Source organism: Telmatherina bonti, assembly GCF_933228915.1.
Source record: "Telmatherina bonti genome assembly, chromosome: 18".
NCBI classification, from domain to species: domain Eukaryota; kingdom Metazoa; phylum Chordata; class Actinopteri; order Atheriniformes; family Telmatherinidae; genus Telmatherina; species Telmatherina bonti.
In genome coordinates, this window is record NC_136616.1 from 23,591,824 (window position 1) to 23,616,253 (window position 24,430).

At 39.2% G+C, this 24,430-nt stretch overlaps 1 protein-coding gene across 4 annotated transcripts in view; it reads left to right on the forward strand.

Annotated features, from left to right (window-relative positions):
• The window catches only part of LOC306769091 (receptor-type tyrosine-protein phosphatase delta), a 128,501-nt gene that overhangs the window by 98,667 nt on the left and 5,404 nt on the right, over window positions 1–24,430 (forward strand). For 2 of the 4 annotated variants that reach the window (XM_079257606.1, XM_079257609.1), the window contains exons 18-29: window positions 980–1,073; window positions 2,977–3,186; window positions 4,274–4,434; window positions 6,779–6,891; window positions 8,692–8,733; window positions 9,331–9,428; window positions 13,373–13,496; window positions 16,240–16,415; window positions 17,909–18,028; window positions 18,134–18,288; window positions 23,162–23,447; window positions 24,205–24,383. In XM_079257606.1, the coding sequence (XP_079113732.1) occupies window positions 980–1,073; window positions 2,977–3,186; window positions 4,274–4,434; window positions 6,779–6,891; window positions 8,692–8,733; window positions 9,331–9,428; window positions 13,373–13,496; window positions 16,240–16,415; window positions 17,909–18,028; window positions 18,134–18,288; window positions 23,162–23,447; window positions 24,205–24,383 (1,758 nt within the window). The remainder of the gene's footprint in view (window positions 1–979; window positions 1,074–2,976; window positions 3,187–4,273; window positions 4,435–6,778; window positions 6,892–8,691; window positions 8,734–9,330; window positions 9,429–13,372; window positions 13,497–16,239; window positions 16,416–17,908; window positions 18,029–18,133; window positions 18,289–23,161; window positions 23,448–24,204; window positions 24,384–24,430) is intronic. The other 2 variants (XM_079257607.1, XM_079257608.1) reach the window with 1 other exon arrangement.

Here is a 24,430-nt window from a genome sequence, read left to right on the forward strand (position 1 = left end):
CAAAGAGTGAAAGGTATTGCTGGCAAATTAATAAGAAAATAATATGTAGTTTTAAAAATCCATGCACCTGCTTTGGGGGCACTTGTGATTTTTTTCTGCTTTGGAAACAGAGGAAGCACTCATAATTTAACTTGCTAAAAATGCCCTTTTTATGAGAAATCGTTCCTGTAAAGACATTACAAAAACAAGGAACAACTTCCTCTGTCCATTTTCATGTCCATAACTTACTGAGCAACTTTTTTTTTTCTTTTCTTTTCATTTCAATAAATACACTGAGACTGGAAATAAACAACTTAAGATGATAGCTGACCTTGTATGGGGTGATTCTTCCAAAACAGTCATTTATATTCATCCCTGCATTCAGTATAATATCCACTTCACCTTAGTCATTACACACTGGAGCAGCCCAACTCATTTAAGCACACTTCTGTAAGCTTTCTAAAATCTCTTACAGCCTTTCAACAAAGCCCGGGGTTGTCAGAAGGCCAAGGAGCACATCCGATTGCAGGCTGAAGCTTCAGAATCATCTTGGCTTTTTGATGTTGCTGGATGCACTTGGCCCACTGTCTCCCATGCAGAGTTTAAGCTAATTAGTTTCCCATTAGCTTGCCACCGTGCCATACTGGCTAATGCTAGCTAGTGCAATGCCCAACCATGAAGATCCAACTCTGGCAGGAAGCCATTATCTCTTACCACCCTGATAAAGGGGTGAAAATCCTTTAATTCAATCTCTTTTGTGGACTCAAAGGTCACTTAATGAGTCCTCATGAGATCTGAGTGAGGTGTAACCAGACTGACCAACTTCTCCAAACATGCCTTAAACAAAATAGAATATTTTAAGTAATTATGAATGATATACTTTGTTTTGTGAATAATTATGCATCTTTTAGTTTGAGGTTTAGCCATCCGACTACTTTCTCTAGCACGGGAAGGGAAAAAGGGCACTGACTGTCTGTTCTTTACATTTGAACATTTTCAGGGGTTATTATATCGTGGTTGTGCCTCTGAAGAAGCAGCGAACTGGAAAGTTTTTCAAACCCTGGGACAGTCCAGATGACATGAATCTGGAAGAGGTAGGTTCAACGCTTAGTCTGGTTCTAGTCAGGTAGCCAAGGAAATAACGACAAAATATTACTGATAAAATTCAAGTTATTCTTCTGTTATTCAGTCGCTGAACTCAGCATCTTAGCTCAGCCTTCATAATGATGTGCAGACACCACATATTTATTTTCACAAAACAGAAAAAAATACGTCGCAGCACTTAAGTGGGCAGGAGAGACACAAGATGAGGCTTACTGATTGACATAAATAGCTACAGAGAGACTGTTCATATGGAAATGAGAACATGAAGTAGCCATCAAGTGCACTGCAAACTCCAATCCCATCCCCACCTCCTCCTCCTCCTCCTCTTTGTGTCTGCGGTAATTACCTGGAGAGCTGCATCAGGCCTTCACGTCTCTTCTCGTTCGAGGCAAAGCTAGGCTACTGCATATGCACAGAACACTTGACAACTTTTATATTTAGCCAAGTGAGATAATTCTGGCGTTCTGGCGTGTTGCATGCATAACTAAACGTGAAGGCAAATGAAAGCTTTTATCACAACGTGCTTTACGCTGTGATTACATTTCACATATTCCTTTAGATGGAGTGTCACAGACTAAAAGCTGATGGTTCTGCAAATCCAGTATGGATTTTATTGTAGTTTCTCTCCTTGAAAAGTATAAAAAAATGATTATAGCTATTTTAAATTTGGAAACTTTGGCAAATAGACTTGTATGTAATGTGTACTGTAAATCAATTAAAAAAAAAAAACGTCTTCCTAATTTATTTCTATGATTTAAACCTCACAATATATCATGTCGAGTAGGATAAAAGAAAACACAGTGTCTCATCCAGCATTGACTTTACAGCTCATACCCACAGGCCCATGTCGGTAGCCTTGACCGATTGCCCAAAAGTCACCCCTCTGTCAGAATTTATTTGTTTGTCAATATTGGCACTCACCTTTTCACAACTTTTCCCAAGGGCAGCTAGATTTAGCCGTGTTGACAGGAGAGATGATTGAAGACATTATCGGGCAGCACCAACAGCCCCGCAGCCAAAACAAAGCACACACAAGAACACACACACACACACACACTCCTTATGTGAATGACAGCCGCATACAGCTCATACGCACAATCACCCGTGCACGAGTCAGAGATATGCATTCAGACACTGGAACAACTAGCCAGGCTTGATTAGCATAATTATCACCCATGCTTTGTACTAGAAATTTGAAGCCTGATGAGACAGACTCATGTGAAGGGCACAGTGTTTCTTTCAGCGTCTGAGAATCATTATTATTGACAGCTGGGAAATGGAAAGTAGGGAAATTACTTACCCAAGGAAAGTCTAAAGAAGTAAAAAAAAAAAAAAGAAAAGTAGTTGCAGAAGGAGGGGGCATGGCTATGATATGTAATAGATCCCAAACCAAACTTTGAGTCATTTGTTAGTAAGATACATAACTTAGCCTCGCTTTGAACTTCTGTTCATATTAAGAAAAAAATGGATAGAAAATGCATAACTGCATACTTATCAAATACTGCACAATTCCAGCCCAGATTCTATTTGTCGAAACATTTAAGCAGAAAGCCTTTTGATTGTATCAACAAGAAAAAGAAATGATTGAGCTATGTAAGTTTTGAATTAATTCAGTCTTTTTCTTTGTGTTTGAAGCTGTTGGATAATCCTCAGCTGTTTTATATGCTGGAAATCCACACAATCTTTTAAACTCTGGATCTTTTGTAGTCTAAAAACAGATTAAATAAGTCATTGATCTTTTCTGTAATGTTCTGCCTCTTGCAATCAGCATTTTCAGCTCAGCAAAAAAAAAGAAAGATGGACAGATTCAGTGAGTGTGGATAAGTTTTCATCTGTGTACTGGAACACATCCCTGTATGTTATCAACTGTCTGCTTCTTACTCCTCCCTGTAGCTGCTGAAGGAGATAAACCAAACAAGCAGAGGCCTTCGGTTCCAGCGACATGCAGAACCCAAAAGCTATATTGCAGCTTATTTCAAAGACCTCCCCAAAGAGTTTACGCTGGGAGACGGCAAGGTCTACAGAGACTTTGAAAACAAGAAGCTCCAGAACGGGCAGGAATACATCTTCTTCGTGCTTGCTGTTCTGGAAATATCCGAAAATGTATGTTGTTTTTTTTGGGGGGCTTTTTTTTATTATTATTCTGTTTCTTTTACTATATAATCTCACTTCTACCTACTATATTTAGGTTCATCTTGCTTGTCTGCAATTTTCCTTGCAAGTGGTTTTAAGCTTTTTGCTCTAAAAGCTGTTCAGATGGGTGTTAAATCCACTTCGCCTGCACTAAGGGTTGCAGTTTGCTTCTGGTCAGATGTGTTACTCTGAGCACTTGTGAGGTTTTGTTTTTTAAAAAAAAACTGAAAGTAGCAAACCCAAGAAGCTCACCCTTGCTACTTTAGGGAGACAAACCCCTTAAGACCTTAGCTGATCACAAGAACACCTTGATAACAGAGTTACTCTTTAATTGCATCCAATGTGTGGTCCACCTTATCTTCAGTGCTGCAGCTAGTGTGTGTGTGTGTGTGTGTGTGTGTATGTATGCACGTTTCTGTGTGGGCGAAAGACCAGAAAGCCGCATGATTAGGTAGCTGCAGGCGAGATGATGGATTTGATGAGCTCCGAGGTCTATAGTTCTGCTTCAAACTCTCATAACTAACCACGAGTTCAGGTAGAGCGAAAACGATAATGATGGAAGAAGGCAAATCTCTAATTTACCCACTGAGGCATACATTTTCTTCCCACAAGACCCTTTTTTAAATATATTCACTTCAAATAAAAAATGGCTCAATCAAGGTTCATGTATTAGAAAGATGTAGAGGATCCTTTTGATTGGTCAAACTGCAGCTTTATAAAAAAATAAATAAATGCATAAAAAGTTCAAATTGGTTTAATTGGTATTGTTCGTCATGCAGTCCTCACCAACATTTACTCTTTAAGGGTAAATTGGACTGTCTGTCGCTCCCACAACAGATGTTTGCGTAACAGATTGGGTGGAAGTGTTTGATAGATCTATTTCAAAGAGACAATTTTCTACATATGAAAACAAAGTCATGGGTAGATAAAGTAACAAGAAAGCACAGTGAATTCCAATAAGTAGGATATTTTGTTCAGCAACAAAAAAAGGGAACATTTCTTGTTTTTATGGCTCATTTTGACTTCTGATTTGATTTTTTGATTTTTTCTTGCTCAGATCATGTATGCCACCAGCCCATACTCTGACCCAGTGGTTTCAGCTGACATAGACCCCCAGCCAATCATCGACGAGGAAGAAGGCCTCATCTGGGTCGTGGGTCCTGTGCTAGCAGTCGTCTTCATCATATGCATCGTCATTGCCATCCTACTTTATAAGAGGTGAGAAAATCAAATGCTATTGCAAAAGAAATGTGAAGGATTGCACCCAGGAGGAATCGACTGTGTTAACATTCTCTGAAGCAAAACATATGAACATATGCTTTGCTAACATATGCTCACACCAAAATTAAGATTTTAACTTGTGATTTGAGGCACACTGATCCTCATATTAACTATGACCCTCAGTGCCAGTAATACGTGTACTTTAAATCCTGCATAAGTAACTCCAAACATGCAGCTTCCCAAACTGTCAAGCCATCAAACGCAGGCGCCCACAATCCTTTACAGTCACATCCGCTGACTGTAAGTTAATCAGACTCATCCCTCCACACATTGCAAAATGGCTTACCACTGTAGCAAACACTTGCTGCAGTGAATCAAAGCGAATCAGAACGGCCTTCTTTTTTTTTTCTTTTTTTTTTTTTATCTCAAACCCCCTAGTGGTAGTCAGAGCTCGTACTGTCACTGCTCATCAGTCAAGCGTAGGAGGGAAGAGCTTTGACTATCTGCTGCTTGTCACTGTGTGTGTGTGCAGCTTCAGAAAGACCCTGGGGTCCAGGCTTTTTTCCCAGCCATCTCAACCCCTCCCCTCTCACTATTACCCTTTCCACGTGGGAACTCAGCTCCAGATCCCCATTTTGACCTTATGCTAACCTCCTGTTTTGCCAGGACATGCAAAGCTTACAAGAGTGTATCTGCATACCTTATGTATCCCAGGCTTTGCTACCGTGTCTCCTTTCCCCCTTTGCATTAGGCAAATTTTCTGCAGAGTTCGTTCAATCAAATATCCAGGCATAAGCACAAATTCACAGTAGTCCTCAAGGTGTAGTTTTAGAAGGTGAGATTAGTAACTGAAGGCTCAGCAGAAGCTAAAATCAGTTATAGTGTTAATACATAGGAGTGTACATATCGATTGCATTAACTTTATATGTTCAGCTTCATCCTGGGTCTTGCTTAAACCTTTTTGTCCTTCATTAAACTTTATGTGATATATATAGTGAGAGATGGATTTAAAATAATACAAGAACACAGACGTGGTGGACTTAAGGGTTCCTATTTGTGGCAGGCGGTCACACTTCATTTTAGGGAGCATTCAGTGCTTAACCAAAAAGTAATTTTCTTAAGGAAAGAAACAAGCATCCTAGAAAAGAAAGGACCAATAGGTAACCATGTTCTGCTTTGTCGAGAACTGACGTCAGAGTAAACTGTCCACCGACGCGGACACTAACCAAGTAAGGTCATGTTTACAAACATTTTTTTTCTAAGGAAACATGGATTTTACTGCTTTATTAGTTTATTTCCTACACATGTATTAAAGATTATGATCTCACATCACTTGCATTTACAACTTAGACTCAATTCAGGAGTCTCGAACATGCATAATTTGGGAGTTTAATACATGCGACAGTGGAAGGCAGACGAAGACATACAGCAATTAGGAGTCAAGAGATGACTTTTATGCATGAACAATAAGCAATCAGCTGAAACTACTTAAAGAAGCGGAGTTATAACACACAAATCCTGGCTACACCTGGGAATCTGTAGTATTGGAAACAAAAAAAAAACCAAAAAAAACCCCAAGGCTGCATAAGTGAACATAATCCCTGAAGTGAAGCGGAACTAATCTTAGCAAAACTGAGATGCGGCGGCATTGTTTGTTTCTTATACAGTAAGCCGTTTGCTTTCTGGAATTCTCTGTAATATAAAGCTAAACATCTTGGTATCTAATGTTGTGTTAATATTCCCTTTCTTGCTGACCAATGGAGCAGCAAACCAGACAGGTAAGAGTGACAAAGTTGTTTTGAACAAGAAAAACACAAACAACATGCTTTGTAAAAGAGATCAAACATAATTGCTTAATACTGAAAAGGATATTTATAATAAAAAAGGAGTGGACCATCAAAAAGTTCTGGTAATGAGTTAAATATACTCTGTAACCATACAGTGGTCTATATAGTACATGAAATAGGCTTAAGGTAAACATACACAATAATAAGGCCAGTTTACTATATTATGCATACTAAAGCATGCCCTGAGTAAAGCTTTCATTATTCAAAAGATCTTCGCATTTACAATTATATGACAGAGTCACTGAAAAGTGAACATTAAGCTTCCTTTAGGTGGCATTTATTAGCCAATAGCTATTGTTCTGCATGCCATTATACTAGAAAGCGATGTTTAGTGTGTGCCCTGTAGTACGATCACCTACTTAATTACATATCTTCCTTTATTATTCATGAGGCAAGTCAGGCGCAGAGGCCACACAATAACAATTATGAGTTTCAAGCACCACATGGCACGTTTTCTCATCAGATTCTATTTAAAACCTCCTTTTTTTCTGTAGAAAAAGAACAGAATCTGAAGCAAGGAAAGGTAGTCTACCCAACAGCAAGGAAATGCCACTTCATCATCCCACTGACCCCGTTGAGCTCCGACGTCTCAACTTCCAAACACCTGGTAAGGATTCTGAATGAAGCGGAAAGCATTTGTTACTCTGAATTGCAGACTGAATGTACATTGTGCAAAAAAAAAAAAAAAAAAAAATCAGTGACTCCTTGCTTGGAAGGAAAAAAAAAAAAGGCATTATCAGCATCGTATCGCTCATTGGCCCTCCATTTGCTGACACAATATAGAACAATCCTCATCACCTTCGCAATGAGATTGGCACTACACACGACAGCAATTTGTAGAGAGACAGCGGACAGGTGCTCGGAGGAGGCAGAAAGGGTAAAAACTGACACCCTCTTCCCTGGAGACACCTCATAGTGGGAAATAAAGAGACAGGGGAATGCAAGCTTGACACTTCCATGGCATATGTTATCTTCATCTGCACCTGGGTTATCCAGGTCATCACAACTTGTCATGCTTAGAATAGCAAAGACCCGTTCGGATGACACAGTGCTGTTTAAAGTCACAGGATGCTGTACTGCAGAAGGTGAAGGAAATGCAAAATGTACCATGGTTGTGTATTTTGTTCTCTATAAAAGACAGAAAGTGGAGACCCCAGTGTTGGAGGTTGACTTTTACTGCGGCAGTGACCGATCAGCAACCTCGGTCTCATCTAAACCTATTCATTTGACCATTTCTCATCCTGAGAAATGATTATATTTACTGTGTTTATTATGAAAAATTGCAGTATGCATCTTTACCTCCATCCCGACCGAGAGCAGACCACTTAACTGTGCCTTTTGACTTCCTCTGGCATTGACTGGTTTAAATACAGGTGTTTAAAGACTGCCAATAATGGAATACCAAAGCTGTATTTTTCATGCTGCTCCAGAGAATGAATTATGCCCGCTGGCTCATTTTTTACAAAAGATTATGCATATTTATGAAAGCTCTTCAATGATTTTAGGAACATTATAGACTGTTTCATCCAAGCAGAGGACTATTTTTTCCTTTTGCTTCAGAGTGATCTCAGCCATCCTTCCACTATTTTGCACACCTACCAAGCCATCATTTCCCTCCCCCTGAAGCCGTTATGAGAGCTTGTATGTTAGTTCTCTTTACTGCTCAAAAAGAGCCCAACTTTTTTTTTTCTTTACCATCAAGCCACTTTATGTCAAGTCCTGATGTGCTTTGACATTAGACCACCTCTCCTTCCCCCATCCCTTCCTTTCACCTCTTAACCACCTCATAGAACATTTTCATCTAAGGATGCTTGAACGATGGCATGTCAGTAAAAGGAACTCTCATTGTCCCCCCATGGTGAAAATGGATTTTGAGTAGTGGGCTGCAATAGAAACAGGCTTCGCTGTCTTTCAGAGAGATGCAAGAGTGAGTGGGAAAACAGCACAGCTTCCATTAGCTAATGCCCACTTGTGCCAGAAACCAACATGAAACATCACCCCATTGCTATACCGAACGCCTGTCACTCAGTTTGTGAGTCAAAATGGCTCATAAGTTCTTAAAGGTAGATTGTGGCAGTATGAAATTAATGTCCTTAATTTTCACCCAAAGCTCAGCCATAATTTGTTAACATTTGTGTTAATGCACATGGTTGAATTAAACTAAGCGTATCAACAGGCTGAAGTCTGAAGTCCTTTCTTTTTTTCACGCATTTCCACAAAATAAGCATATTGACATAGCAGAGCTTCTAACATGATGAGTTATGTTACTAATGAATGTCCCACCTAATTATTCAGCTGTTTCTTATCACATTTAGATTTTTTTTTTAGCTTCTTTTGTCAAGAAAGTAGTGTTCACATTGCTTTGGCATCTGCAATCCAGTTAATTCCACCGCCGTTTCCTTCACAGGTTCAGGTGCACCCAGTTACCCCAGTAACCTCCATTTGTCAAGTTAGTTGGTCTCGATTATGCATTTGACACAACTTGTATTTGTTTTATTCATATTTTTTTTTCAGCTTCAACTCCGTCCTTTTTTGTTTTGTTTTGTTTTTTTCTTGCCAAGTCTTGTACTCCCATCTGCATCTAATCCATCTGGTGTTAAGGCTATGTCATCACAGGAGGCGGAGTTTGAAATGACAGCCTGAAAACATGTCATCACTCAAAGCAGACATCAGCTGCTGGCCTAACATTCAGTGTCTTTTTGTTTCTTTGTTTGATGGGATGTTTGTGTCTGTGTCTTACCGTCATGCTAACTGTCCACTCTGGCATTCTATGTGAATAACATTCTTCTCTCTTAATAGGGAGAGGCCCAGTGGGGGTGGGGTGGGCAAGTTTGCTCGATGACTTCTCATTGGCTTCTGTGTTCATATTCTCTCTATAAGCATGGTCACTGCTTTGAGTGAACAAACTAGCCTAACAAGATCCACAATTTTCCATTCCCCCTGTTATAACCACATGCTGCTTCTCTAATGGTTCACTGTTGGCTTGTGCTTGGGTGATGCCATTTTTAAAGACTGGTCGCTAACGTTCAGCCCATTTGATTGACAGGTATGGCCAACCACCCTCCAATCCCGGTCATGGACTTTGCAGATCATCAAGAGCACCTTAAAGCCAACGACAACCTCAAGTTTTCACAAGAATACGAGGTGAGTGGCATAAAGATCCAGTTGTTGATGATGTATCTTCATGTAGCTGCTGTAAATGGCACCATTGTAATATGTCATGTGATTTTGCATCTAAAGTTTTGTTTACTGACTTTCAAGGCCGACTAAAAACCCGATAATTTAAATTTTTATTATGTGACCTTCAGTTATGAAACCTTAGAAGTGAAATACTACTGTTTACTTTCTTTTTCACATGCTACTTCGTTCTAAGATGAACAGCGGCCACACTTACATAATAAATGCATCCACCAAGAAAATGAGATGAGATTCAAAATCATCCTTTGTGTCTGTTTCCAAAGCAGGCTCTCACTCAGGTGTAAATAATAACATTAATAATGGCTGCATTCCATTTCCTGTGCCAGGACCCTGCTATTGTGCCGACTGGTTCACTGACATGACTTCCTAAGAAACATGAATGGATAACGGTGCAATACTTTTTCAGTAACACCTGTTCTTTTTTCTTGCCTGACAAGTGCAGGCTATTAGAAAACATATCTACATAACTGTTGGCAATGGATATTTTTAGGGGCTGTTAGAATGCTGAATGGTAAGAGGTTCTAAAATCTAAAGACACACTTTGTGTTCCTAGTTGTACCAATGCACCTCAGTGGAGAAGGACAGTTTGCTGTAAGATATTCAGCACAGACTTACTGTAAAATGTCAAATGTTCTGAAACTGGTTTACAATGCATTATATACACTTCCAGTCAAAGGTTTGGACATGCTTTCCCATTGGTTTTAATGGGAAAGTGTGTCCAAACTCTTGTCTGGTAGGGTATGGGTCAACTGTACCTTGACTTATCAGGGACATGTTCTTAATTTATTAATTCCAACAAAGAAGATTGAAGTAAAAAACAGATTTTAATTGACTATCTCTCCTCAGTGTCTAAGGGAAAATGCTGGTCCTGTCTTATTTAAGCTACAACTCTACCAAATGGTCTGACTTATAAGTGGTGTAATTCTATACCAGTCCTTTAAGTCTGTTCAGGGCTGTGTCTTAGTTGCATAAAATCACAAGATTTGACAGTAAATGTTTCTCAAATTTGTTTCTAGTTGCAAATACAAGTTAGTGAATTTTCAACCAAAAATTTCTCAAATTGGGTTTCCAAAAGTTAAAAGATCCTTTCCCAAAAAAAAGCAAAGTTGAGTTCTTGTTAGGTGTATGACAAAAATAGTATGTAATTGAAAGCCACACTGCTGGGAATTTTTCCACGCTGGTGTGATGAAGGCCAATTCAGCATCTGTCTTGGATCTACAAGTGAAAGCCCAAAAGATGGTTGCTCTCATCTTATCTTATTTTTCCTTTCAAGTTGATTAGCAGCACCAAAGCTCAGGTGAACATTTTTTTGCCAAAATTCATACAAAGTCTGACAAAACTATGCAAACAATACTCATACTCTTTGTGAGATATAAATGGGTGCCCTTTCATTGCCCATTTCTCTGTGCAGGTCCTTCAGCAGCTCCAAAATCTATGAGGTCACCATATGGGTGCCTGCCAAGCTGCCCAATCATTACTGCAGCTTAAGTACCTTTCAGTTCCAATTTCATACTGCCTACTTGAGAGCAGGGAAAAGCAATTTTCTGAGCACAATGAAATAAAGAGTTTTATTATGAGCAATGTTGCAATCCACTGATAGAGCATGTTTTGATAAAATATCGTGGCTAACCAGTGGTTTGTCACCAATGTATTGCTGTTTAAGTTACTCCTGTTGACAAATAATAATAGCTGTATTAAGTTTAGATGGTTTAAAACAAAACAAAAAAACTCTTAATAATTCAGTTCTATGAAATGCAATCTCTTGTACCTTTCTATTTTTCCCAATATGGTACTATATTTTATACTTAATTTATTAGTAATGAGGGACCATTATCAGTCCATGACTTGCAAAGCTGCGAGAAGCTGGATTTCAAACCGAACTTGTCTCAAGTGTGGTGTTCGACTATGCTCTATAAAGTTTGTTAATCATGTGAAAAAGCATGAAAGAACACCATAATTTCCTTTGTGACCCATTGAAAATGCAAGCTTTTTGTGTATATCCTTATTTTTAATGTAAAATACAGTCATTTCATACCAATTAATATTTTTCCTGCAACACTTTAAAGTATAAGATTCACATGAAAGTCGAATTTCTAGAAGACTTTAAAGGGGTGCTATTATGGTATTTTCGTGTTTTCTGAGCTTTCTACAGTGTTGAATCCTCATCAGACATGTGAACAGCACTGTTTTTTTTATCACCTAAACGCATGTTTGAGTTTGAGTTTGAGTTCCAGCACGCTCACCATTCGGTTTCCATGGTGACGAAAAACACGTCGTTTTAGAGAGTTTTTTCTACTTGGAAATCCTTGTGACGTCCCGGGGGATAAGGTTCGGTGATTGGTTACTTTCTACTGGTTAACAAGGGCATGTACAAATACATCAGGCGGGTGGAAAACGTGGGATAAAGTTATTTCCAACGATGGCTGGTGAGTTTACCAAAGAGAGACATCCTGCTGCATTCTTTGCTGTGGGTTGCTGTTTTCCACTTCGTTTTCAGGGTCTGATTCAGGTTCCAACATGTAGGGCTGTATGCTGTGTGTTGACATTGTATTCTGTTTTTTTTATTGAGTTCATATTAGCCTAATCCTTCTGTTTATGAGATGTTACAATGACGGCGAAAGCAGTTGCGGTGCGCGCTCCCGATGTAGTGCAGTGGCGGGAGGCGGGGCTTAATGCGGAAGAGTCTCAATCCACTCGTTTTGCCCACAGGGTGATCTGACAGCCTACGGAGAGGGTCGGTCTGAAGAAAATAAAGCTATTTGTGACAATAACTCCATCAATCCCAGCCCTTCTGGTCTCAGAAATAAAAATAAATTAGCCTGAAATGCACACAATAGTTACACTTTAAGTCAGCTTAGATTCCAGTGTTTGCTACAAGTCCATCATAAATAACTATGACAGCAGAATAAATTCTGTTAAAATCAAACACTGCATATCTTTATGAGACTATCTATATAAATCTGCTTACACTCGGTGAAAAAATAATTCCCTTTAAACAATCTCATGGACTTTTGAAAAGCTATTCAATGGCCATTGCTTGATTACCAGCAGATTCTGTGAAGGTATTTCAGCAATTCATATTGTGTATGACTAAACAAGATTTCTTCAATTCCAAACCATTTCACTGACAGCTTGGATAGTTTAAGTGCTCCAAGACACTTTTGCGGAGCTGTAAACTTTGATCTGTATCACATTTTCTGAGGAGATTTTTATTTTTTTTTAGTTTTTGTTTCTAATGAAAGTATCATAACAGAGTTTAAGTTAGGCTTTGTGCTTAAATTAGCCGTCTTTTACATATTTAACAGTATTTAAGCTCAAGGCAAAGGAGCATTCAAGTAAAGGTAGGAATTATTCAGTAAAGTAATATTTTCGCTTCACTGTATTTGCACACTGGAAGAGGTATAACAACACCACTAAAAATCAATATCATGCACAGCAGCACATAATGTATATTTTCAGCCTTTGCTCTCCTGTAAATGTGCCATTAGGGTAAGTACATGCTATAGTAGACTGCAGGGCCAACTCAAACATCAGGCACACATGGCTGAAATATTTAGCAGTGCTTTTACCTTCAAAAAATCCTTTACTCAGACCTTGGTAATCCAAAACCCGGTAAAAGTCTAAATCCACGCAAGTTTTTTTTTTTATGACCTTAAAATTGCCAAGCACACTCGGAAAGAGGTGAATTAAACATCAGTAAAATCCAGCTTGTATTTGCAAAGGCTTGGTGGTGAAAGATATGTCTCAAAAAGCACTTCGATAGAGGACACTTCAGTGTTGAAATTTAATCTCGACAAGGAGTTTTTGTGATACACAATTTTTCAATGGAGAAAAGAAAACACTGCTTTAATGGAAAAATGTGTTTTTGGTTTGTTTTCTATGATTTGCAGTCCATTGACCCTGGTCAACAGTTTACATGGGAGCACTCCAACCTGGAAGTCAACAAACCAAAGAACAGATATGCCAACGTGATCGCCTACGACCACTCCAGAGTCTTACTCTCTGCTATTGATGGTATGCCACCCACCAACATCTTTCTCTTCCTAACTGCTGCATTGATCCTACCATTAGAAGTATGTCTTCAAGACCTCACTACTCGTTTAAATTATAATGATGCTATAAAAGGAATTTTGATACCATTAGTGTTGCAAATTTCAAAAATAACCCTGAGAAAAATTAAACCAAATCAAGCTACATAATCACATAGACAGTTAGCAATGTAATAGGTTTTACCAGCATCTATTTCATTGGTTTAACGTCACGTGCAAGTTTACTTCACCCATTCCTACCGTACAAGGCATACAACATTTTAGTTTGTAATATAAATTATATTACTTGTTCTTGGGTAGGTGCTTGTTCAAGAACCACATAATTACACATCATATTTGCTTCATATGGAAATTTTAGTAATCCTCTCATGCTCAATTTTGCATCCAGTTTTTGCTTTGACCAGGATTTTTCAACCATTTTCAAGGTACACTTTTTTCACTCACAAAAATTACAGTGCACACCACAAACCAACAATGTTTTTTTTTTTTTTTTTTTTTTTTTTTTTTTTTTTTTTTTTAAAACCTATATAAATATAAAGTCCATCTTGTCAAAGTGTCTTGAATAGAAATCAGATTGACAAAAAAAAGTAATATTATGATCTTTCACAGGCCTGGGTCTGGATCATTTTTCATGGCACACCTGATGATCTCTCACTAGTGTGCCACGGCACAGTGGTTGAAAAACACTGGCTTTGACAATGTCACGTGACCCTATTATAGACCTGTTTTGCAATATCCTTCAATGCATTAAATATGTGTTGCACGCCGCAGCTTTTAATAATTGTAAGGGCACTTTGAAATAACCTTTCAAAGTACTAGCTCCTTTGCCCATTTATGATTAAACAAAATTGCACTTCCACACACAGAGAGCTATTAATTAACCATTTCTATTGAACTGCTCCCATGGAGGGTGATGGAAAATAAACAAAGTAGTAAATGGATAATGTGACAATAACGAATAGATAAAGACTTGGAGAGCCTTTTCTGTGGGCTCTGAGAAATAGCGCACAGCTTGAGTGTTGATGGAGATCCATTAGCCAGCCAACACATCTGCACAACCACATTGGAGCCTTTGTGCAGTTGAATTGAGTAGTTCTCTGCCAGAGGGACATGAGGGACACCCTCTTTTCCTTCTAAAGCTTGAACAAAGCCTTTTGGTAAGCAGTGTGTCCATTGTTTACTTTGAGTTCTTTGAAGAAAAAGGGATTTAAGAGTTGACATCAGAGTTTTCATCACAAGAATCTTGGGCAAACAGGCACCTTGATGCTTGAGTACATTAATCGACTTGAATCCAATGACATCACTGAATTTACTTGATTTCCTTTTTTTTTATAAATGAATCCCAAAAACTTTAATTTAACTAAATTATGGTCTATAATTTCAGTTTTTGGCATACCAACTTGAAAGTTGATAGTTGCATGATATCGAAGGCATTTTTGTTTTGCATAAATATGTATATGTTAAGTAAGGAAGTTGCGCTTATCAATAAATTGGCTTTTTTTTTTAAGAACATTTATTAAGAAATGCTTAAATTCAACAAAAATCTGCAAATCATCCTAACTGGTTTACATCCCAGAAGCTCTCAAAATCTCCTCTGAGTTCCCTTTGCCTTCTTCTGCTGAGGACTGGATGCCAAAACAACCCTGGTTAAAAAAAAAAATAGCTATGTTTATTTCTTAATAATCATATTGACTTAGAAAATGGAAGAATTTGTCCAAATCCTGAGTGACGGAAGGAATAAAAGAAAACCATTTTGCAAATGTGCATTTAACAACTTGTCTCATTCTCATTAAACCATAGTCATGTCTCTTTTTTGTTTTTTTTTTCTTTTCAAACCGAAAACACACTCTGCTTAATTGTACTTATCCCTTGTCCATCACAGAAATGCACAGCTGCTCGGTTGTGTGGACAACTTCAACAGCAGAATGTGAGGGGGTGGGGGATAATGTGGGTGGGTTCTTTTAATGTGTTCATATTACATTTTCCTTCCTTTTTTCTGTTGAATAAGTTACCTGGGAGTAAAAGAGAGTCTGAGGGAGAGAAGGGGGGGAGAAGAAGCAGTCAGAGTGAGGGAAACGTGGCGCCCATGCAGATGAGACTTATCTTGGTCGACCATGTGTGCACGGAGCCCCTAAACTGCCAGTCCTAAAGCATTGACTAGCTGTCAGCTCTGTCTCTTTCGCCTGGATTCGAAAAGGCTGCTGTGCCTTTCATTTAATATAAGCAAAGGAAAGAGGGAGTGAGGAGAGCTGGGGGAAAATTGTTTTCCTAGTTTCTTGTTGGTTTGTTTTTCCTCTATGTGAGACCAGGCTTTATCTGTGTGTTGGTTGCAGATATGGAATGAGGGAGTGTGTGTGGGGGGGGGGGGGGGAACTGTTGATTTAAATGTGTTGTTGATAGGAAATACAAATCCCTTTGGGACTCTAACATTGCTTTCAAAAGTGACTGATTTTGCTATATTTCTTCCAGAAACATTGGTTTTACAACCATCTTTTTAGGAAACACAATGGCGAATGAAACATGGAGTTATCTTGGCACTCTGACAAGAATCTGACATTATCGCGAACTGGGGGGAAAAAAATTATAAACTCGAGAAAGGCACAATGAATGTATTGCTGAATTTCTGCACAGTAAAATCTGAATTGACACATTGGAGAGTAAAACACTTTTTCACCTCCAAAATTTTAATCATACTTTTCTCTTTCCAGGTATCCCCGGTAGTGACTATATTAATGCAAACTACATAGATGGCTACCGCAAGCAGAACGCCTATATTGCCACTCAAGGAGCTCTGCCAGAGACATTTGGAGAGTTCTGGAGGATGATCTGGGAGCAGAGGAGTGCTGTCATCGTCATGATGACCAAACTGGAGGAGAGATCCAGGGTAAGAGTCCACCTTTTCCTCACTTTTCACACTCATTTTCCTTTCTATGTTGACCATGTGTAATTCCAACACAGACTGTTTAGTATAGACCTATTTTTTTTATCTGACATAATCCTCTCAAGCGGCCAAGCTCCATTCCATCAACTAACCTGTCTTCGACTGCTCAATTGTTTGAACTAATTAGCAACTTGACTTATTTTACCAGCCATCTGTTGCTGAAGACTCAGGATTACAATCAGCAATAAAGAAACAGACTCTTAAGCCACTCTCCCCAGCAGTACTCAAGGAGGACTTACAAGTCCTTAAAGGTTAACATGATCAAAAGTCTGTTTCTTTAAAAGATTCCACAGTGTCTTACTGCACATGCAGAGGTTTACTCATAGACTGAAAGCTGTTACGGATAGTGTACTGACCTTCACACTCGCATGGGTTTTTCGAGAGCGTGTCTTTTCAATAACTGAAGTGCCGACTCCATCTAAAGAGCAGGTTTCACTCAGTTTCCACATAATCTGCAAAGCAAATAAACTTCTTTGTCATGATTTGATAGGTAAATGAGATCCGTGTCACCAGGCGTCTGATTTACTGAGTGGATACTGTGGGATGTTAGTCTGATTCGTGGCCATTTCCCCTGATTATTTCACACTATTACACTGACATTTGGAGTTCATAATGTGCTTTTGCTCCTGCTGACAGATTGTGACTTTCATATTAATCAGTGCTGAGAAGCCTGCATGCTGCCTTTGTATGTTTTGCATATCTGAAGCTCAACTATTTGCAAGTAAACACTATAATGAGTGATTTCATTAGTCCTGGTGTGACACACACTCCACTGCCTTTTTATTAAAATGCTATGACAGCTGCTAAGAAACTGATATCAGTGGATGAGACACTATTTGCACACCAGACTAAAATCTTCATACTTATTTATTTCCTTGTTTTAAAGCTCAATAAAGAATAATGCAACAGGAAATGTTGAGTATGCAAATTACATGGAGAATATACTTTAAAAATCACATTATTTGAAGTAAAACAATCATGCACCATCCTAGTTATTTCCTCTCCAAGCATTTTTTTTTTTTTCAGTTGAGCAGTAATACTGCAATTGTAAAGTGTTTTATAGGCTGTTTAGTGGAAAATAGCAGTAGATTCAAGTAGCAGTAAAGCTGATACGATTATATGACTGGACGTTGTGCTTACATTTGTAATTATAGAGTATGTCAAGACAATTAATAGCACTGTTAGCTGTATACAAATATTCCAGGCCATTTCATTGATTAGAAAATTAAACTCAGTCAGCAGGAATAAGGAGGATTTCAACATCCATTTTGCCGTTATTTGACTTGGTGGAGTGCAGCGTTCATGCTTAGCGTACAAACAGCAAATACACTGCAGACATGCATCGTTTTCCACTTTGTTTCACTCTAACTATGGCGCAGACAGCATTTAAATGCTCGCTCAGATGTGGTGTAACTTGACATTTTTCTTCATTGCAGGTTAAATGTGATCAATACTGGCCCACGAGAGGAACTGAGACGTACGGGCTCATCCAAGTAACACTGCTAGACACAGTAGAGTTGGCCACCTACTGTGTCAGGACATTTGCACTTTTTAAAGTAAGTATTTAGCCATATATGATGGTTTCTCCAGGACTGCCTCAAATGTCAGGTGGCTGACGCAAAATGCGTCTGTCACTAATTTTCCCACTTCTCCACATTCAGAATGGCTCGAGTGAGAAGAGAGAGGTAAGGCAATTCCAGTTCACTGCCTGGCCAGACCATGGGGTACCAGAGCACCCAACTCCGTTTCTGGCCTTTCTGAGACGGGTGAAAGCTTGCAATCCTCCAGATGCGGGGCCCATGGTGGTGCACTGCAGGTAAGAAACAACAGGATTTTGCGAAAACATCTTGAAGCATGAAATGGATTTTTTCCCTCTCCATTTGCTGTAATGAATATATGAATACATACTGCAAAAATGACTTATCCTCGGTCACTTAGACGTTCATAGTCGAGTATTTACTGACAATATCTCTAAAAGGAAAACATACTTCAGCCGTCTGTTGTCCCAACAAGTCAGCCCACTGGCTTACACAGTGGCCACTTACAAAAACCCAGTAATTTCCACATCATTGCACAAAAAAGTACTAGTGCCATTTTATTTTTTTCTAAAAAAAACTTAAAAATGTCCTCCCACACAGTTACACACTGACCTGTCATATTCTGTGTTCCACCCCTAACATATCTCACATCACCAAATCACAAGTCCTTTGCTTATATCTCAAACCAATACACCCAAAAATAAATAACTTTCAGAGCAGCGTCTGATTCCACAGCTACATAAGCTGCCAGGCTCCCAGCTGAGAGCACAAATACATAACAGAGACTTCTGTTCTGGCTCATCTTAACTCAGAGAGTCATCAGAAGCCCTGCACAGAAAAGGGAAGAGAAGAAGTTTAAAGAAGAGCAGCATTACATATACAAAGTTTTGTCAGAAAGTCACAAAAAGAGAAGGGGGATTACGGAAAACGCCGAATTACCGCATGCTGAATGAAGTTAATTAGTGCTAGTTGGCGAATCTCTTCAAACAGAGAAAAAGGGGGGAAAAAAAGTTGAACCATGAAGAAAAATGCAGGAATTAATGTCACAAAGCAGATTGGGGCTTTTGAATTCCTCTGGCTTTCCATCAGATACCGTCATGTCATGCTACAAATCCTTGAACAGGCATTTCCTAATTTCGTGTTTCACCACCATTTTAAGTAGAGCGAGCATTATTTTTACATACTTGCACAATAGCACAAAAGCTATGTATTGGTGTGAAGCTGTGAAGACACAAATATTTGGTGCTGTAGAAGTCAGGGCAGAATTTTCTGTTGCTAAAGCTGTGCATGCACATTTAGAGCAGCGAATAGAATTGAGATAATAAAAGCCACGACAATCGCTTTTCCAAGCCATACGAGTAAATTTCTAAAACTTTTAAAAAATAAGCTGTACATGGTTGCTATCTCATGATTAAACTACTTTAGAGATGTTAATTTACACCAGTATCTGCCATTTTTGTAATATATGATACTTCACTTCTCACTTTTTAATTCATACAATTTTTTTTATTTTATTTTATTTTTTTTACACTGTAAAATAAGAGATATCAAATCGATACGACATCCACCAAAACCAAACAGGGAAAAAAAAGACAAAAAAAATCATAAAATGCTAAATTGTTGATCAATCATTGATGGGTTAATGGTGTGGGTTAATTAATGCATTCCTCATCATCCAGAGACATTCAGGTGTTTTCCACTACCCTACATGTATTAAATCCTGTTTCAGGACCGGTGTGTTTCCATTTTTTTCCTGTTGTTTCACTCAAAGTTAAGTCCTTGTCTGTTAGCTCTTTTAGCTGAAGAGCTTTGCAGACACTGTGAAGTCCCACAGGAGTTCAAAAGGACAAGATTGAATACTTTAGAGAGCACCGGCCTCTCTCAGCCACCCAAAAGGATAACCTTTGATAGAGCACACAAGTGTAAAGCATTTCAGCTTTCAGCTCGGCAATAACCCTCCCAACTGCATCTGTTGTAAGAACCTGCGAAATCATGGACAGATTTTTTTTTCTTTTGGGAGGGGGCATTAGTAAAACACTTTCTTCAATGCACAATCTGGTTTGCAGAATATTGAATTATGTTATGCTGTAGGTTCGCTTTGGGAAGCTTTTATGGACTGATTGTTGGTGCAAAAAGAAACTGCTAATGAAGTCTATTATAGCAAACCATATGGAGTAAATGTAGCCTTGCACCGGCAGGTGATGCTGATGACATTTTAGTCTGATTTACAGACTTTGCGGCTTTGAAAAGATGCAAGTACAATAAACCTCACCTGGCTGCACACAGCTGCATATAAGAAATTCTAAGTAAATAAATAAAAGTAGGCATTGTGTATGTAACTAAGGCTTTATAAGATTACCAGTTTTCAGTTTGTCCTGGTCAGAAAAGCAGCGCTTTTTTCTCCACAGTAAATCTGGTTCCAATTCGTCAATAGTGGGCTCCTTACAATCACAGACCTAATACACCATAAAATTCCAGTCTCATTGGCAGGTTTAGTAACATGGGAGAACATTTCCCCAGAGGACAAGATTAAATATGGTTGCTTCTTTTCCATTAAGCTGTACTGAGTTGCGACCACCTCCAAGGGGCCAAATAACAGTCGCAATATCCTGTGCAGTTAGGCAAATTCATGACTACTCAGCACTGCTACATGAATTCCTCTCCCTTTCACCACGGCACGGTTTCATAAAGGGGGGATAGTCATACTGCTTTTTTTGCCTGTTGAATTGAAAATAAAAAAAATAATAATAATTGCCTCCAGTGGGTTATGGGTAATCCTTGAAAAAAAAAAAAAACTTTAAAGATTACATATCTGAAGATTAGCAAATACTTTTTTTTTTTTTTATTTGAATTCTGCATTTGCAAATTCTCCATAGATGCCACATACTAGAATTATTCACAGCATTAATAACACACCCAGTCATCCTGGTGAGTTAGTGCATGTATGATTTGTTTTATAGGCAGAGTTGCAAAATGGTGACAGGCTAGAGATTTTATAACATTAAATATGTGACCGCTTTCACTGCCGTTCTTCCTTTATCTGCACTGGACTCACAGCAGCTGTGTTTTACACTGATTTTTCTTTCCCATCCCTTATTCCCTAAACTCTTGCAAAGCATATTAGCCTGACACTTAGTGTGTGTCGACGTCCCAAGCAGCTGGTTTTGACTGGCTGAAAAGGCAGTGTCAGGTCATTAGTGTAGTCAGTCCGCCAGCTCTCCTTCAACTGCCAAATGCTCTGACAGCTTTCTGCACCATCTCACCCCCCACATGCACACACCAGCATCATTTGTCAATAAAGGGACATTACACATGTTCCTAGCATTTCCTTGTCCAACATTTAGGCCAAAAAAAAAAGAACCACCCTGCAGCTTCTTCCTCACAAAGCTAATTCGAGAACTGCTCAACACAAAGATAAGTGCCAGTTTCTCAAGATGCATAGCACAATTCTGCCTCACCTCCCTTCCACATCCCCCATCTTCCTTTGTCTCTCTCTCTCTCTCTCTCTCTCTCTCGCTCTTTATCTATGTGCTGTCACTCCGTCACTTACTCTCTTGCAGGTCATCACTCTCCTACTTTCAGGTCTGCACTGTAAAATGTTTTCCGATTGAAAACAGCTGGGTAAAGGAGGAAATCTCAAGTTTCTGTATCCACAAAGTCTGAAGTGCTTTCAGACCTGGGAGTGATTCATTCCTTAAATATCCTAGGGACACTTTCACATTTCTTTGTACCCCAATTCCCCCCTTCACTTGTGCACTTTTAATTCACCCTAAAAGAGGAAGAAAAAAATGAAAGAAGGTCCCACACAGCCAGTGTAAACCATTTTCAAGGTGATCATCAAATCATTTGCTAAAGCCAATGACTCCCCTACGTGTCTTTATTCCACTTGCAGCTGCACAGTTCCAGTGCAGCATGGCACATTAACCAGACTTGGCCCTTGGGGAGAACTTCATTGCCTCTTGAGTTTCCCTTCTCAACCCTTACTATGTTCCTCGAAGCACCTCGAAGCAAATGAAAAACAAATGCTTCTTCAGAAGGAGGAGTAGGAGGCACAAAAAGCACCGCTCACACCTCGTAGGCATGCCAGCCTAATGAATTGAATAACCTATTTACTTTAAAGTGTCAAGCACAAGGATGCATCTTGTCAGTGCCAAGCTTTGTGGGACATAGGAGGACAGTTAATGAACAAGATTTAACACAACCCTGTTGCCCTACAGTAAATAAATTGTCATCAGAAAGCATCTTCTGTGCTGAGCCATGCACTATTAAAACATGTAATGTGCAGGGGTGAGCATTTCTAAATTGTCAGCAGTCTGCGGAACGAGCTGCATTCATACAGCACGTCTCAATCTGACTTGCAAGGAGAGGTCAAAGTGAAACAGTAAAACATCCCCCCCCCCCCCCCCCGTTTGCCAGAGTGATATGTTTTGTTCTTCTATCTATATATATATATATATATATATATATATATATATATATATTTTTTTTTTTTTTATTTTTTTTTTTTTTCGTCACTTTTACATTTCACACATTAATGAAAAAATATGCCAGTGCAAATCTTGCAGAAGAGACCATCCTTTCAGTGCCTCTTAATAAGCTCTTATGCCATTTAGGTGCACTGTGCTAATCTAATGGCCTTAATTGTAGTCAGGTGTACTTCTCCGAAGTTGCCCAGCCCATTAACAAGGCCGTGGAAAAAAAAAAAGATGTTTCTCTCCAATTTGCAGCTGTGTATCACATTTTCTGTAGTGGCACTTTTCAGAACCATGAGATAAAGGTTAAATGTTGCTGTTGCATAAGTGATTAGTTCTGATCAGGTGGAGAGCACAGGTGAGGTCTAGAGGCGGAAAAAAACTAGATTGCGAAGCTAGTTTTAAGCCTGCTAAAAGCTGAGAGCTAAGCCTTCTTTGGTACAGTGCCACTTCACACTCAATTATGCTGCAAGTCAAATGGCTCATTTTGCAGTGACAAACTTTGTAGTGTTCAACTTTTGTCCTCATGAATTTTCTCCAAGCAGTCGGATGCATTGTGTGCGTTTGCTGCTACGATACAGTGAAGCTCGTGAGCGGCACAGACTGTAAATATTTGACTGTGTATTTCACGAGTTTTTCAATAAAACTTTGTGCTTCTTTGTTTCATCTGTGGTTATAGTGCTGGGGTGGGACGCACAGGCTGCTTCATCGTGATTGACGCCATGCTCGAACGTATCAAGCATGAGAAGACTGTAGATATCTACGGGCATGTAACACTAATGCGTGCCCAACGCAACTACATGGTGCAGACAGAGGACCAGTATGTCTTCATACATGACGCGCTCCAGGAGGCTGTCAACTGCGGCACCACCGAAGTGCCCGCCAGAAACCTATACGCCTACATCCAGAAACTGACCCAGATAGAGGGTGGCGAGAATGTCACTGGCATGGAACTTGAGTTCAAGGTACAGACTTACTTGCCTATTCTGAATATCAAATCACACCTAGCAAAGTTTTATTCCCACGTCTTTCCATATATAGGATTTTCTGGCATCCTTTGCCATAAGTCACATTCAGACTTCAGTGTTATACCTCAAACCAGTTACCGTTAGGCTGACCAGACAGCATGGGGCCTGTGGTTTCCTCTACTTCATTTAGTTTGCTTACTTGTGTAACCTAACATATGATAAATTCACAGTTTTTAGGTTTCCCCTTCCACACTCTCCCACCCCCTGAGTAACAGGGGTTTTAGTTTACATGAAAATGCCAAAAACAGGTTTCCCCCACCGCAGAACAGTTTCCAGAGCTACTTGAGCAATAAACTCTGGATTTACAATGAAAGGCCGACCCAACCTTATCCAGCAGTTTGCTGTTTGTCGTGTTGCTACTTTCCATCTGCTGTTCGATTATTTCACTTCTGTCCAGTTAAGGCTTGCATGTGTGCTCTTTTTCCCAGTCTTTTTCTAATCATAGAATATTGTTTTTGTTTTGTTTTGAAGAAAAGGAGAATCTGGGATAATTATCACTTTAATGCATGACCCATACTTTTCACCAGAATCAGCCTTGTCAAACTCATTATACTCCCCACTTGCATGTCATACAATTGTTCAAGGTTTTTTAGATCTGAAGTTTCTGCAATATACTTTTAATGTTAAAAGGTACTATTTATGCTACCTGGAAGCACTATGCTAATACAAGTCTTCTGTTGTTTTAACTACACAGCGTTTAGCTAACACTAAAGCCCATACGTCACGATTCATCAGTGCCAATCTCCCCTGCAACAAGTTTAAGAACCGCCTTGTTAACATAATGCCATACGAGTCTACACGAGTGTGTCTTCAGCCCATTCGAGGAGTTGAGGGCTCCGACTACATCAATGCCAGTTTCATTGATGGGTACAGGTAAGTTCGTATGTAGCCAAAGTACACTAACGTTTCAGAAAAATGTG